Here is a 15084-nt window from a genome sequence, read left to right as displayed (position 1 = left end):
CTAATAAAAACAGTACCACAGATAGGCATTAATGGCTTTAACACATTCATTCATTACTCTTTCAAAAATTATATTCTGAGAAAATTATTTCAAGGGTGGCATACATTTAGATACAACGCTGCTCATCACTGTTACATTCATACAAATTAAGTCTGGTCGTAATTTAAATGTTCAACAAGAATGAAATGTTAAATTAGAGATCATGTGTATAAAATATGCTGCTATTAAAATGTGTATTAAAATTTAATATCATTGTTAAAAATTCAGATTAACTGTTGTTTTATACTTCAAATATAATTTTATTTTAGTGTTTGGTTTTCTCATAATTGAAAAAAAACAGTACCACAGCCTTATACACGTTAAATGGTTAAGAAATATATAAATACCACAAAGATATGGCACTTGTACCTTGAAAAACACCTGAAGTTTTCTTGTGGATATGTGCAACCATGTTCCTACCACCTCACTTGCAGGGCTCCCGTGCACACCACCCTACATGCCAGAGGAAGAGAGGAAAAGAGAGATAGCATAAGAGAAAAGAAAAAAAAAATATCAAACAGAGAGGAAAAATTAAAAAAATAGGGCAAGGAGGGAATAGAAGGGGAAATTAAATAGAAGGGAAGGCACAGAGCCATGCAGCCAAGTCGGCCATGAGAAGGGAGCAGCTCGGGAGTGGTAGGAGAGTTATCTGAAATTGGATGGAAAGTTGTAACACCACATGTGGATGGGTTGTGGTTCATGGTTCTGAGGTGTGTGCATGTGTGTGTGTTGTGTATTCTTACACGACTCAGTTCAGCTGAGTGCCTTCTCAGGTTGAAATTGTGCATAAGCAGATGTGAAATTCATGTTATGCTCAAATTGTTCTGTAATATATCAAATGCATTGGAACAAATTTGTGTTTTCAAAACAACTATCATAGCAGACTGACTGTTAGTTTTTCCACCATAAATTATAGTGGGGTTTTTTTTTGCTTTTTATTTATTACTAATCTACAGCAAATTTTTAAGCAAAAAAATGGAAACTTGATCATAATAGAAACTTAATTTGACAGGGAAAATACAGTTTTAAAAGCAATTACATGTAAAGTCAAGAAGCTGTACTCAGTGTAGTACACAGTGGGTAGAAGCATGTATGTGGAGGCAGGCTGACTTGGGCTCAAATCTGGGCTCATCCTTGCACTCGCTGTATGATCTTTCAGAAGCTCATAACCTCCTTGAGCCTTAATTTCCCTGTAAAAAGGCTTTAATTACAGACACCTGGATGGTTATTAAAATTAAATTTATTCATCAGCAGAACAGGAATAAAGATGCAGATGTAGAGAATGGACTTGAGGACGTGGGGAGGGGGAAGGGTAAGCTGGGATGAAGTGAGAGAGTGGCATTGACATATATACACTACCAAATGTAAACTAGATAGCTAGTGGGAGGCAGCCACATAGCACAGGGAGATCAGCTCGGTGCTTTGTGACCACCTAGAGGGGTGTGATAGGGAGGGTGGGAGAGACACGCAAGAGGGAGAGAATATGAGGATACATGTATACATAGAGCTGATTCACTTTGTTATATAACAGAAACTAACACAACATTGTAAAGCAATTATACACCAATAAAGATGTTAAAAAAAATTAAATGCGTTAAAAGTATGCAAAACTCCTAGCATAGTATCTGGCCTCCATCAGCATTTAGTAAATACTACTTCCCTTTCTTTCCTTTCAGTAGGTGAATATACCCCTTTGCAATAGGACCTTCTTTGGCTACAACCCTCCCTAGATCCCCAAAGGGAACTCTATGAATTTTGTTCCCCTTTTCTTTTCTCTACAGGTTCAAGAATACAGAGAGGCTCTTGAAGCAGTCCTCATCAAAGGCAAAAATGGAGTCCCACTTCTGCCGGAGCTGTACAGTGTTCCTCCTGACAAGGTAAGCTGGACGGTGCCATAACATGGAGCTGGGAGAAGAGGAGCAGCACCTCAAAAGGACTGCCTTATTTGAGTCAAATAATTTTTAATCTTCTGATTTTAATGTTCTAAAGTCTTTCTTTAGGTATAGAACAATTAAAATATGATTTTATTCCTTTGAAAGTATATTTATAAAGCAGACTCAGTTATGGCACTGTTACTGGGCAAGACGAGGGCAAGATCATATCTTATAGAGGTAGTTTCACGGGTGTATATTTGTCCTCAAACTCATCAAGATGCATATGTTAAATATGTATGGCCTTTCTATATGTCAGCCAAACCTCAATTTAAAAAAATAAAATGAGTTGTTCAGAGATTGATTTTTAAAAAAATCAAACTTTAAGGTTGAGAATGATACGGAGATCAGTAAGCCGAACTAGAGTGATGTTCTGTGTGAACTCTCAGTATTTGATATTTTCTGCTTTGAGGCTAGTCATCTGGGATTAATTGAGTAGATCAGGCTTGGAAAATGAAGTATGTCTCCATTTTCTCAAAATGCCAGTTCAAATTACCATTATTCCTCTTCTTCATTGCAAAAGAGCATTAGCCGGGGGAGAGATGCAATATTCCATGCTGGTGGGGATGAGTGGACTAAGCTCCTAGCAACATCAGCAGCATAACCTGAGAGCTTGTTAGAAATGCAGATTTCAGGCCTTTCCCTACATCTACTCAGTAAGAATATGCCATTGGACAAGATCCTTAGGTGGGGTGTATCCATGTACAGTTAGAGGAGCACTGCCCTAGACTGTAGTCATAGTGCTTGACTTTTCAGTGCATTGCATATATGACTGTTTTATAGAGTATGAATCACAATCCAGACTCGGGCTTTTTGTTGTCTAGTATTTTAAACCTCCTATTCTTTTTTTTAATTAATTAATTAATTTATTTATTTTTGGCTGCATTGGGTCTTCATTGCTGTGCACGGGCTTCCTCTAGTAGTTGTGGTGAGCGGGGGCCACTCTTTGTTGCGGTGCGTGGGCTTCTCATTGCGGTGGCTTCTCTTGTTGTGGAGCACAGGCTCTAGGAGCACGAGCTTCAGTAGTTGCGGCACACGGGCTCAGTAGTTGTGGCTCACTGGCTCTCGAGTGCAGGCTCAGTAGTTGTGGCGCATGGGCTTAGTTGCTCCGCGGCATGTGGGATCTTCCTGGACCAGGTGTCGAACCTGTGTCCCCCGCATTGGCAGGCGGATTCTTAACCACTGCACCATCAGGGAAGCCCTAAACCTTCTATTCTTTTCCTTTATCTCTTTATTTATTTATTTATTTATTTAGGTTGATGAAGAATATCAAAATCCTCACACTGTGGACCGAGTCCCCATGGGCAAACTGCCTCATATGTGGGGTCAGTCTCTATACATCTTAGGAAGCTTGATGGCAGAGGTAAGGGGAAACTTCAAGGCTCTTCCATTTTTCTGCTTTAGTCACCATAACAATCAGATTTGTGAGTAGCTCATTAAATCTGAAGGATATATCTTTTGCCTTTTGTATTCTGCCTTAATTACAGATTTTCCTCCAGATTCTTAGAGTGAGAGCATGGCCAGTCCTTGGCAAAAATCTTTCCCTCTGGCAACTATGTCCGTCATGCTTGCCCAGGGGTTCCTACCTTGGTACTGTACTTGAAGTTGCTCTGGGATCAGACCCTAGATAGTTCCTTTTCAAAACGCCCCCTAGTGCCTGTCTGGTAACTGCAAATGCAATTGTGCTTGGATAGTAATGACTTATAATGGATTTAAGTGCTAACTTTTCCAAGCAACATAATGTTTCATTCTTTAATTAAATAAACTGATAAGATAATTTTAGGTACCATGACAAGTGTTTGGGAGCATCATAGTTTTTTATTTGTTTGTTTGTTGATAAGGGGCCCTTTAAATGTTCCTTATATTAAACTCTGTTGAGACAGCTCTTAATGAAGCACTTTGGAATTTCTTAGTTTACGTCAGCTTATTTGTGACATTTTGAACCATAAGAAGGGTTCCCTTTCTCAAAGTTTTCCAGTTTTACTGAAAAATCTATTTCCCCATTATAAGTTATTATATAAGGTAAGCTATAACCCAGGCTCCTAGAGGATCTAGGGTGGGACTTAGCTTTCCTTTCTGAGCCATACTCTTCGACCTGTTTATGTATAACTGTTTACTTTCTGGAGCTGTTTTTATTTGTTTTGTTTTGTTTGTCCCAGTTTTATTGAGATGTAATTGACATATCACTGAGTTTCAAGCGTACAGCATAAAGTTTATCTTTAGTTGACATTATTATAAATGTAGCAGTAATGGGCAGAATGATTTGTTTAAAATAATCCTTACCTGGTGACTTTCTCATTCAATTAGAATAAATTAATGCTATGAAAAAATGAGGAGATGAATGGTATTCTTAAGGGCTGAGTGGGTGAGTTCATCGCATTTCATCAAAGGCAGAAACTCAGGTCAAGTCAAAAGATATCTGCTAAGCAGAAATCATAGCAAGCATATGCGTAAATATGAAAGCAACAGGACTAATGACTTAAATTATTGATTAGAAGCATTGTGATCTGATTGTCTAATCATGTGCATCCAGAGAAAGTGGAGGTATAACTAGAAAACTTTCTGTTTATCTTTTATACCCCATCTATTTCCAAAAAAATGATTTTTGGCAGCCACTAGAAATTAACTCCAGATAAAATTAATTTGGATGTGAATTCAGGAGTTCAAACATTTTCATACAGTAAAGGTATTTGTTTCCTTTCCATACATGCCTCTCACATGTTATGGTACGGGGTTTTGGCACTGGTATGTTGTTTCTCCTCAAACATTAGCTTTTTTGGAGATATAGTAATATGTCTTTTTATGGTTTTTCTTTAGGGATTTTTAGCTCCTGGAGAAATTGACCCCCTGAATCGCAGGTTTTCTACTGTACCAAAGCCAGATGTTGTGGTTCAAGGTATGTATTCTTATTCCCAGCAGCAGAAATTTAACATTAAAGGTCTGGTTTGGGCCAGTAAATGATGACTTTATTCTTTATGATGTATTTTGTTAGGCTTCAAAATGTATAGTATAAACTTGACTCTGTTTGGTTTCAAGATTTCTGTTAATCTTAATCATGAACAAATGCTTAACAAAGGATGTTATCTGATTCTCTTAATACTTCTTATTTCTGGAAACTCTTTTCTTATCACCATGATGATATTATAGCCTTCTGATTATCTCTGCTTTTGTTCTGAGCATTCCTTCTGTGCTTTTTCTGCTAGTATTTCTTTCTTCTCATATCCTCCTAATGGTTGTGTACTTAGTCTTACACTCTTGTCTTTCTGTATTTATACCCTGCATGTGTTTGCTAGGGCTGCCTCCTCCATAATACATTTGCTTCCATGGCTCCAACTATTACCTCTTTAGAGAGTACTCCAAATCTTTATTTTTTGTTCCTAGCAATCAACTTAAATTTTGAGGTTATCTACTCTATGCAAAACACTGGGCTAAGCTGTATAAACGTTTTAAGAAGTCTAGTCCCAATATATATACACAACATTTTCATCACTTATACTTCAAATGCAAAACTGACCTTTTTTTGTCTCCATCCTATTCTTTTACCTCTCCCAAGAAAAGCAAATCTTGCCACCTTCCTTAACTCTCTCAATGACATCACTATTAGGCTACTCTCCTAGGGTAGAAAACTCCAGGTGATTTTTGACTCCCCAGAAACGCTATCCAATGTGGTACTAGGTCCTCCTGAGAAGCTCCTCTGAAATGTCTCCACTTCAACCCCAACCTCCATTGGAGTTGATTCTATATAGAAAATAATCCTTAGTATTTTCTAAACCTTCTTATACTTGGCATCCTATGTGGTAGGATAGGATAAAGGTAGTCATAAAGGTAGTCTTTGCTTATCAATGTACAGGCGTATTTCATTTTATTGTGCTTCACTTTATTGTGCTTTGCAGATATTGTGTTTTTTACAAATTGAAGGTCTGTGGCAACCTTGTGTCAAGCAAGTCTGTTGGCACCATTTTTCCAAGAGCATTTGCTTACTTCGTGTCTCTGTCACATTTTATAATTCTAGCAATACTTCAAGCTTTTTCATTATTATTATATTTGTTATAGTAATCTGTGATCAGTGATCTTTGATGTTACTACTATGACTCATTGAAGGCTCAGATGATTGTTAGCATTTTTTACTAATAAAGTATTTTTTGTTTTGTTTTTTCTTTTTGTGGTACGCGGGCCTCTCACCGCTGTGGCCTCTCCCATTGCAGAGCGCAGGCTCAGCGGCCATGGCTCACGGGCCCAGCCGCTCCGCGGCATGTGGGATCCTCCTGGACCGGGGCACGAACCCGTGTCCCCTGCATCTGCAGGCGGACTCCCAACCACTGCGCCACCAGGGAAGCCCAATAATAAAGTATTTTTAATTGAGGCATTTACATTGTTTTTTTGGATACAATGCTGTTGCACACTTAACAGACTAAAATATAGTGTAAACATAACTCTTTTTATTTGGTTTTATTTATTTTTTAATTGAGGTATAGTTAATTTGCAGTGTTGTGTTAGTTTCAAGTGTACAGCAAAGTGATTCAGTTGTGTGTATGTGTGTGTGTGTGTATATATATATATATATATACATATATATATTCTTTTTTATATATATATATATTCTTTTTCAGATTCTTTTCCATTAGAGGTTACTACAAGATATTGAGTATAGTTCCTTGTGCTATACAGTAGATCCTTGCTGTTTACCTATTAATATTTTATATATAGTAGTGTGTATATGTTAATCCCAAACTCCTAATTTATCTACCCTTGCCACCTTGCTACCACTTTTGGTAACCATAAGTTTGTTTTCTATAAGCATAACTTTTATATGCACTGGGAAACTAAAAATTTGTGACTCGCTTTATCGTTATACTCGCTTTACTGCAGTGGTCTGGAACCAAACCTGCAACATCTCTGAGGTATTCCTGTACATAGCGAACGTTATATAAAAGACCATTACTCTTCCCCTCCCATGAGAAAGCTTGTTCTCCTTCGAAACTTATGCCATCTGGCTATATTGGTCTCCTGGTTACTCTCATTCATTCATTAGAGACTTTGAGGCTTGGCTCATAGCCTTCCTCTTCTTCCCCAATTCCTACCATAGTACTAGATTTCAGCATCAGAGTAAGTGCCATCTAATATTTTAGCCTCAAAATTCTTGGATATCTAGAACCCTAGTGACCCTTCCCTCTGCCTCTACTCCACTCACTTTTAGGACGAAACTTTAGAACTGTTTCACCTCAGATATTCCATTCCCAAAAGTCCCAATCACCAGTCATAACTGCATATTATTTCAGTTTTCTTCCCCCCGACCCATTACACTTGTGTCTATTTTCTCCTAGTCTACACTCCCCTACCTTTCGGTTGGTCATCTAAATCTCTTAATTACCAGCACACCAAACTTCTGCTACACCCACCAGAAAAATCACAGCCCCAGATCAGTTTTACTCTCTATATTTTCTGATCCTGTACCTGGCCTGCTAAAATCTTCTAGAAAAAAAAAAAATCACACAAATGAGCAGAGTGGTAGCATTGTAAATCCACAGTCTCCAACTTAACTAGGCCTACAGTGCCTCCTGTCAGTCCTTGTTCTTACTGTTAGTCAGCATTTTCATTCTCCTCAACTATTCCACACGTTCTCTGTTTTCAACCCCACTGCTTGTTTTCAACCTCATTCTTGGCCTGCTACTTTATGCTGGGTAATCTTAATGTTTTGATCTTTGTCAATTTCCCAACCCCCCCACTACAGTCTTACTTATATCTTCACCCAGCCTTGCCTCCTTTTCTTGAGTCTCAGAAAAGCTGTCTTTTCTCCTCTTCAGCACCAACTCTTCCTTCTGATGCTTGATCCTATCCTCTTCCCTAGCCTTCATAGAAACCTACTCTTTCCTATCTTCAAACTCTTCTCTGTTGGTTCTGATTTTTAATACATTGACATGTTCATCTCCCTCTAGTTATCCTATCCTTCCTTTCTCATCCAAACTTCCACTTCTTTACATTTCATTCATTCTGCATTCATTTACAACTAGCTTATCATTCCTCTGAAAGTGATTTTGCTTAAGTTATTGCCAAACTCGGTAGATATTTTTCAATCCACTTCTTAGAGGATCTTTCTGTTTCATTTGTTGTTTATGTTTCTGGAAACTCTTAACTCACATGTCTTCTGTGATACCATACTCCCTTGGCTCTCCTTCAACCTAAGTTTTGTACTTTTCTGTCTCATTCTGGGCTTCCTCTTCTTCCCCTTGCCCCTTAACTATTGGTATTTCTGGGAGTTTTGTCCGTAGCCCACTGCTCTCATTATTCAGAATATTTGTTATTGTCTCTCAGCTTCCTCCCATTCCTCACCTTTTCCCTTTTCCTGCCTCCTAACTTCTCCCCTCTCAGAAGATGACCTCACCTCCTATACCATAGAGAACATATAAGCCATGAGACAAGAACCCCTCACTCCCGCCCCCAGGCTTTTTCATCATCTGCGCATATCTTATATGTTGAAATTTCTCAAGGTTATATTCTAGGTCCTTTTCTCTTCTTTTCTATATATTCTCCTTGACCCATCTCTTTCTATGCTAATGACTCCTGAATATATCACATTCACTTTAAACTCAACATGTCCAAAATTAATCAGCTGCACTCTCCTAGTTCTACATCATCTGTGCCTGCTTTTCTCCCTATTTGCCTATGTCAGTAAATGGCACACTTTTCTCTCAGTTACACAAATAAACACATGAAGAATCATTCTCGGTATCTCTCCCTCTCATCTCCTACGTTCAGTTAACAAGTCCCAATTTCTTTACCTTCTAAATAATTCATAAATCCATCTAGTTTATCCAGTACCAATGTCATGATCCTAATCTAAGTAGTCAGCATCTCTTCCTTGCATTAATGCAATAACTTTTTTTTTAAATGCAATAACTTTTGAAGTGGTCTCCCTGTCTTCAGTGTAGGTCCACTACAGTATATCAGCTTATTCTTTAATCATCAACATGAATATGTTCTTTTTAAGACGGAGATCTGGATATGCTATTCCCCTGATTACAACTCTGCAGGGGCTTCCCATTGCCAACTTTCTTAACATGGCTTGCAAGGCTCTTTATGATCTGCTCCCTGACCCCACCTTCAGCGTCATTTCTCACCACTGCTGCTTCACACTCCATGTTCCTACTATAAAGAACTTTTTTTTATTATTCCTAGATCTGCCTTGTTCTCTGTTGCCCTTGAGCCTTTGTCTATGCTATTTCTTTTGTCTGGAACAGCTTCTCCCTTAGTTTTACCTTCACTTTTACCAGAATAACTCCTATTCAGCTCTCTAGCAAGACTCAGTGTCAATGTCATTTTCTCCAAGGATCATGTCTATCTTTGTATCCCTAGCATATGGCAGTACCTAGCACATAGGTGGTACCAAATAAGCATTTTCTACATACTTGATAAAACATAAACAAAAAGCTGAGTTGTTGGGGTTGAAAGTAGCCCTGGGACCCCAGAGTGTTGTTCATTTGCCTCTCCTTTAGTCCCCTTTACTCCTGCTACCAACTGCATTGCCCTCTGCAGAACCCTGAGGCTCAGGAGAATGCAATTTGGAAATCATTACCCAAGGATAAAATACAAGTTCCTTAAAGTGACACACATGCTCTCCATGATGATCTAACCCCTATTTGCCTTTCCAGATTCATTTTGTTGGTGGTTGGTGGGGGGGTTGTTTGTTTTTTGTGTGTTTTTTTCCACTGTGCAAGGTGTTTCATGCTACAGCAATATGGAAATGTATGTAGTCCCCACCCCATCTCTTACACACACACACACACAAACACACAAACACATACTTTTCCATTTTCATGTTTTATGATCATTCTGGATCTTCTACCTAAAATGGCTTTCCCAATTCCTATTCCCTTCTTTCTCCTGGCTAACTTATTCATTCTTTCAAGTTCACCTTAGACATCAGGAAGCCTTTTCTGAAACTTCCCCCTGCCAACTCCAGACTAGATAGTGTCACTCTTGGGTGATCACACAATGTTCTGTGCATATATTTATTTACTTAACAGGTTATTTTATAATGAGTTTATGTGTGTGTCACTTTCATTACACTATGAGCTCCTTGAGGGAGAGACTAACATATTCATCTCTAAATCCCTAGTGCCTAGCATAGTACCTTACCATTTAAGTGCTTAGTAAATGTTTATTAATGAATGAATAGATGACCACATATGTTTCCCTGGACTTTTGTCAGCCCACTATTATTCTTCCTCTGTATATTTTTCCTGGAGAATCTTTGTTGTTTTCAGTTAGAAGTAATCAAGATGGTGTTATGTCCAGGGGACTCTGTAATCACCATACCCTGCATATCCTGCCCCAGACCACAGCAGCACAACACCATGAGGTCCCCAAGGTAGAAAAATACACAAAAGATAATGGCAAAGGAATGCAGAGTAGCACTTTTTTAACTAGGCTTTTGCCCCCCAAACTCAACAAATACAATACTTGTAAGCTGGAATGAACCAAATGGCACCTTCATTTTCTTATAAACCCAATTCAACATATCTAGCAGTACTAGAGGAGCAGGAATAGGGTACATGTTTGCCCCTGGTGCTTAGCATTAAGCCAGCTGAGGCCCCATTCAGGTTATTGGCCTCCAGACAGATTATCAGTCCCACAGAGGGGGAATAAACAGAAGAGTCAGTGAGGTGGCCTGGACTTCTCCTTTGTGAGTATGATTACCACTTTTGAGACATGAGTGTGAGAGGAAGAAAAGGGAGCTGTCCAGGTTTGGCAGGCTCTGAGTCTAGAGAAGTCTTATCCCCATCCCCCAAAACAACTACACAGAGTTTCAAATATGGTACCTCAGTGCTTTATCCTGAAGTTACCTTGCCTTCTACTGTTCTCTAGCTTTGAGCAATTCGTACCATTAGGGTGTTCTTTATTATCCTCATAATGCTGTCCCTGGTCTTTTTTTTCCTATTTAAACATAGAATCACAGATATAAGTGAGTGTGGCATTCTCTAGAAGCACATAGGTATTTAGACAAAAAACAGAATTAAATATTCTAATCATGAAATCTTGTTTCCTTTTCCATTTAGATAATATCATTATGTACCAAGCATGATGATTGTTTCATCAAGTCTACAATAACTGTTAATTTCCTTACCTTCCTTTTGTTTTCCCTTCAAAAAAATATTGTGTGGCTCGAGAGATCTTTAGGTTCCTGTTGAAATAAAATTTTCTGTTGACCTCATCTTCTTTCTTTCCTATAGTTTCCATTCTAGCTGAGACAGAAGAAATCAAGGCCATTTTGAAGGACAAGGGAATTGATGTGGAGACCATTGCTGAGGTGCACCCCATCAGAGTACAACCAGCTTGTATTCTCAGCCACATTTATTCCAGCCTAGGTAAGGAGATTGGCCAGCCTGCTAGAATCAAAGCATTATTTGATACAGGCTGGTTTCCTTCCTTTTTATTTTTCTCTTGATCTTTATTGCTTTATTAAACTGCATCTGAAAAGGAATTTAGAGTCTCTGGAATCTAAGTTTCTAACCCTATATATCCTGAGCAGGCTTGATAATTTTCAGTGTGTTTTATGAACTCTTTGGTACAGAGGGCATGACTGTTATCAGGCAACTTTGTATCTTCATTCCAAGTGTGTGCTTAACCAACTTGTTCTTCTCCCCTTTCTTGGGACCTATATTTCCATTTTGAAAAAATGCTAACTTTATATACATTAATAGCCAAGGAACTTGTTTTTAGTTCTTTATACTTTGTCATGTAATGAATTAGTTGACAATATTTTAAAATTCCATTTCTTAATCTAATACTTATTTTTAATTAGTACTTATTTTTTATTCAACTTATATATTAAATTTGGTGATAGACACATTAAACAAATTACTACAAGTTAAAAATTTATGCAAGTTACTACAAATTTCACATTAAACAAATTACTACATTGTTAAAAAAAGGATGTGCAAAATTTCTAAACCACCCTTGTGGAAGGCTGAATAGTGGCCCCAAAAGATATTCAGGCCCTAATCCCTGGAACCTGTGAACATTACCATTTAAGGCAAAAGGGATTTTGTGGGTATGATTAGATTAAGGAGATTGAGATTGGTGGGGAGGATTATTTTGGATTATTCAGGTGGACCCTAAGTATAATCACAAGTCTCCTTATAAGAGATACCCAGAGGGAGATCAGACTGTAGAAGTAAGAGATGTGATGACAGAAGCAAGTGATCAGAGTGATAAGGCTGTTAGGCTTATCCTCTAGAAGCTGGAAGAGTCAAGGAACAGATTCTCCCCTGGAGCCTCCAAAAGCAACCAGCCCTGCTTGACACCTTGATTTTTATTTTACGTCATAGTAGCCATAAGGTTCATTTTGAACTTCTCATCTCCAGAACTGTAAGAGTATAAGTGTATGTTGTTTTAAGCTACTGAGTTTATGTTACTTTGTCATAGCACCAATGGGAAATTAATACAATCTTAAATCAAGCCACAAAGTAAATTTATAAATGAAGAATGTACCTTACATAGTAGATTGCCACTTACAAACCCTAGTTGTGTGTGTACTTTTTTTCTTCACCAAGAGTGGTCTGTTAGTAATTAAAGCCAAACCAAATTTTGTCCGGCTCAAAACCAGCCTCCATCCCTTTTTACTAACACCTACTCCAAACACTCAATTTCTGTGGCAGTTATGTAGGTCTAAACTGAGAGGGAATCAACCAAGGAGGGAAGGACCAACAGTCAGAGCTGACTGTTCTTTATCTTTCCTAGCACCCACATTTTATGCCAGCACGACCTGAACTCCCAGAGCTATTAACATTACATTTGGCTTTAGGAATATATGGATTTCCCCCACTCTTCCATTCTAGCCATAATGTAGAAAATCCCTTTTCTTTTTAAATTAAGTGCAAAGTTGGAAGTTCCTAAAGAAATTTTACCAAAAAAATGGAAAACTAAAATATAAACACATAGAAATTATCAAGTTTATTGAATATAGGTCTCAGGTCCTAATAAATAAAACCTAGCCACAAATTAGCTTGAATAGTACAAATTACTGAACCCCTGGTTCCCTCCACTGACTCAGCCCTATTAGTGGTAAATGCCAAGTCAAGACTCTGAAACTTCTGAGATTAATTTGGATTGATGCTTTACTAGGTGGGATGGGGTACCTCAGTCCTATCTAGAACCTGCTTCCTGGGTTTTTTTTTAATCTCCTTGGCTATTCCCTCTAGCTTCAGACTATAATGTACTCCTAGTCTCCAGATACCAGTCCCCTAGCACTAAATCTCTTGAAATAAGGAAGGTATTTCTCTATCTAGCCCAAATCTTACTCCATGAATATTATTTGATCTTGTAATCACTATCTTCTTTGCCCTTCTGAGAAGTCTCTATGGTTTGGGGTCTGTGGAAGTCCTGTTGATGCCTTTGATGTGATTCTCTCTGGCTCTCACTTAAAAGTTGATGCCTTTTACCCTTTTCTTCTTCACATCCATTGTTGTAAACTCAGCATAATCTTACGAGGATATAGGTAACTTCCAAGCTCTGGGACTTCATTCCTGGAATCTACCTGCATCACATCAGATCTCTCTAACAAACAGAAGCAAACTCCTTACTGACTACTTTTTCAAAGTCTGCACTTTGTTTTGGGCCTCTTACGAAGTTATTATTTCCTAGCCAGAGAAAATAGGGACTACTAGGTCTTCGGGACTTCAGTTTAATGAATGCACAAACATTTCAGGGACTCAAGTAGCAAGTTATATTTATTTTCCAAATGTGCTCCTTCATTCGCTTCATTCATTCATTCTTTCATAAGGCTCTATTGCTTACTTTTATGTACCAGGCTCTGGGTGTGATGCTGTGAGAGACATAGACATATAACCAAATAATTATAGTACAGTCTTATAAATGCTATAACAATGGCATTACGTACAAAGTACAGGAGAAAGAGAATAGATTTGCCTGGGAAGGTCAAGAAAGGCACGTTTTGATGATTTATAAAATGAGTGACTCTTCATAATTCTATTATTGCAATAATTTCACAATAACAAAAATGCTTTCTTTTAAATTTATTTATTTATTTTTGGCTGCGTTGGGTCTTCGTTGCTGTGTGCAGGCTTTCTCTAGTTGTGGTGAGCAGGGGCTACTCTTCGTTGAGGTGCATGGGCTTCTCATTGTGGTGGCTTCTCTTGTTGCAGAGCACGGGCTCTAGGCACCTGGGCTTCAGTAGTTGTGGCACGCAGATTCAGTAGTTGTGGCTCGTGGACTCTAGAGCTCAGGTTCCGTAGTTGTGGTGCCCAGGCTTAGTTGCTTTGTGGCATGTGGGATCTTCCCAGACCAGGCTCGAGCCCATGTCCCCTGCATTGGCAGGCGGATTCTTAACTACTGCGCCACCAGGGAAGCCCCAAAGTTGCTTTAAGGATATGTTGAATGACAGCTGTAATTCCACCAAGGAAAACAGGCTATTTCTTCACCAGGTATGTTCATTTATATATGTTCCCAGAAGTGGGATTCTGTGCCTCACCTCAAACACTCAGTATTTCAGTTCTATAATTTTTTTTAAAATTTTTAAATATTATGTTGTTAATCAACTTTGGGAACATAAGAACTTTATAGGAGAGTGCTGTCAGAAACATGGTGGAGTGAAAAGCTACCTTTGTCTCTCCCCTTGAAGCTACAACCAGTAAAACATCTACAACACAACGAAGGTGCCTTTGCCCAACACAACAGGATGCCAGAGAATTCCACACATCTGTACATCTATAGGTGGGTGAACTGGAACACATAGAGGAGGCAGAACAGAGGGAACAGTGGAGTTGGTACCTGCAATCCCAGCCCTCTGACTGTGGCAGCTGAGCCCATAGCTTCAGAAAACCCAATAGCAGCAGGGGAAGCAGCACGCATGACTCTGCCTGCCACCACAGGCAACTTAGCAGCAGGAACAGTGGGGCCTGGGACCCCATCCCTCCAGTCACTGAGGAACCCATGACCCCAGACTCTTGCCCCACTATTTGCATTGGCAGAGCCCCCGAACCTGACAGCACCAGACACATGGAGGCATCTGTGCAACCCCAGCTTCCCCTCCCACACTGTTCCCCTCCCCCCACAGCAGAGCCTGTGTCTCAGGGGATCTCCCACAAAAGAGAAG

General features: G+C 39.0%; 1 protein-coding gene across 5 annotated transcripts in view; it reads left to right on the top strand.

Moving 5' to 3' along the window:
- Positions 1-15084, top strand: part of PHKA1 (phosphorylase kinase regulatory subunit alpha 1) — a 130705-nt gene that overhangs the window by 38603 nt on the left and 77018 nt on the right. For all 5 annotated transcript variants that reach the window (XM_079911221.1, XM_079911222.1, XM_079911220.1 and 2 more), the window contains 4 exons: positions 1821-1916; positions 3226-3333; positions 4788-4866; positions 11201-11335. In XM_079911221.1, coding sequence (XP_079767347.1) covers positions 1821-1916; positions 3226-3333; positions 4788-4866; positions 11201-11335 — 418 coding nt within the window. The remainder of the gene's footprint in view (positions 1-1820; positions 1917-3225; positions 3334-4787; positions 4867-11200; positions 11336-15084) is intronic.

Source organism: Stenella coeruleoalba, assembly GCF_951394435.1.
Source record: "Stenella coeruleoalba genome assembly, chromosome: X".
Taxonomy (NCBI): domain Eukaryota; kingdom Metazoa; phylum Chordata; class Mammalia; order Artiodactyla; family Delphinidae; genus Stenella; species Stenella coeruleoalba.
Note: the sequence above shows the minus strand (reverse complement) of the source record. Positions and strands in the feature narration are given on the sequence as shown.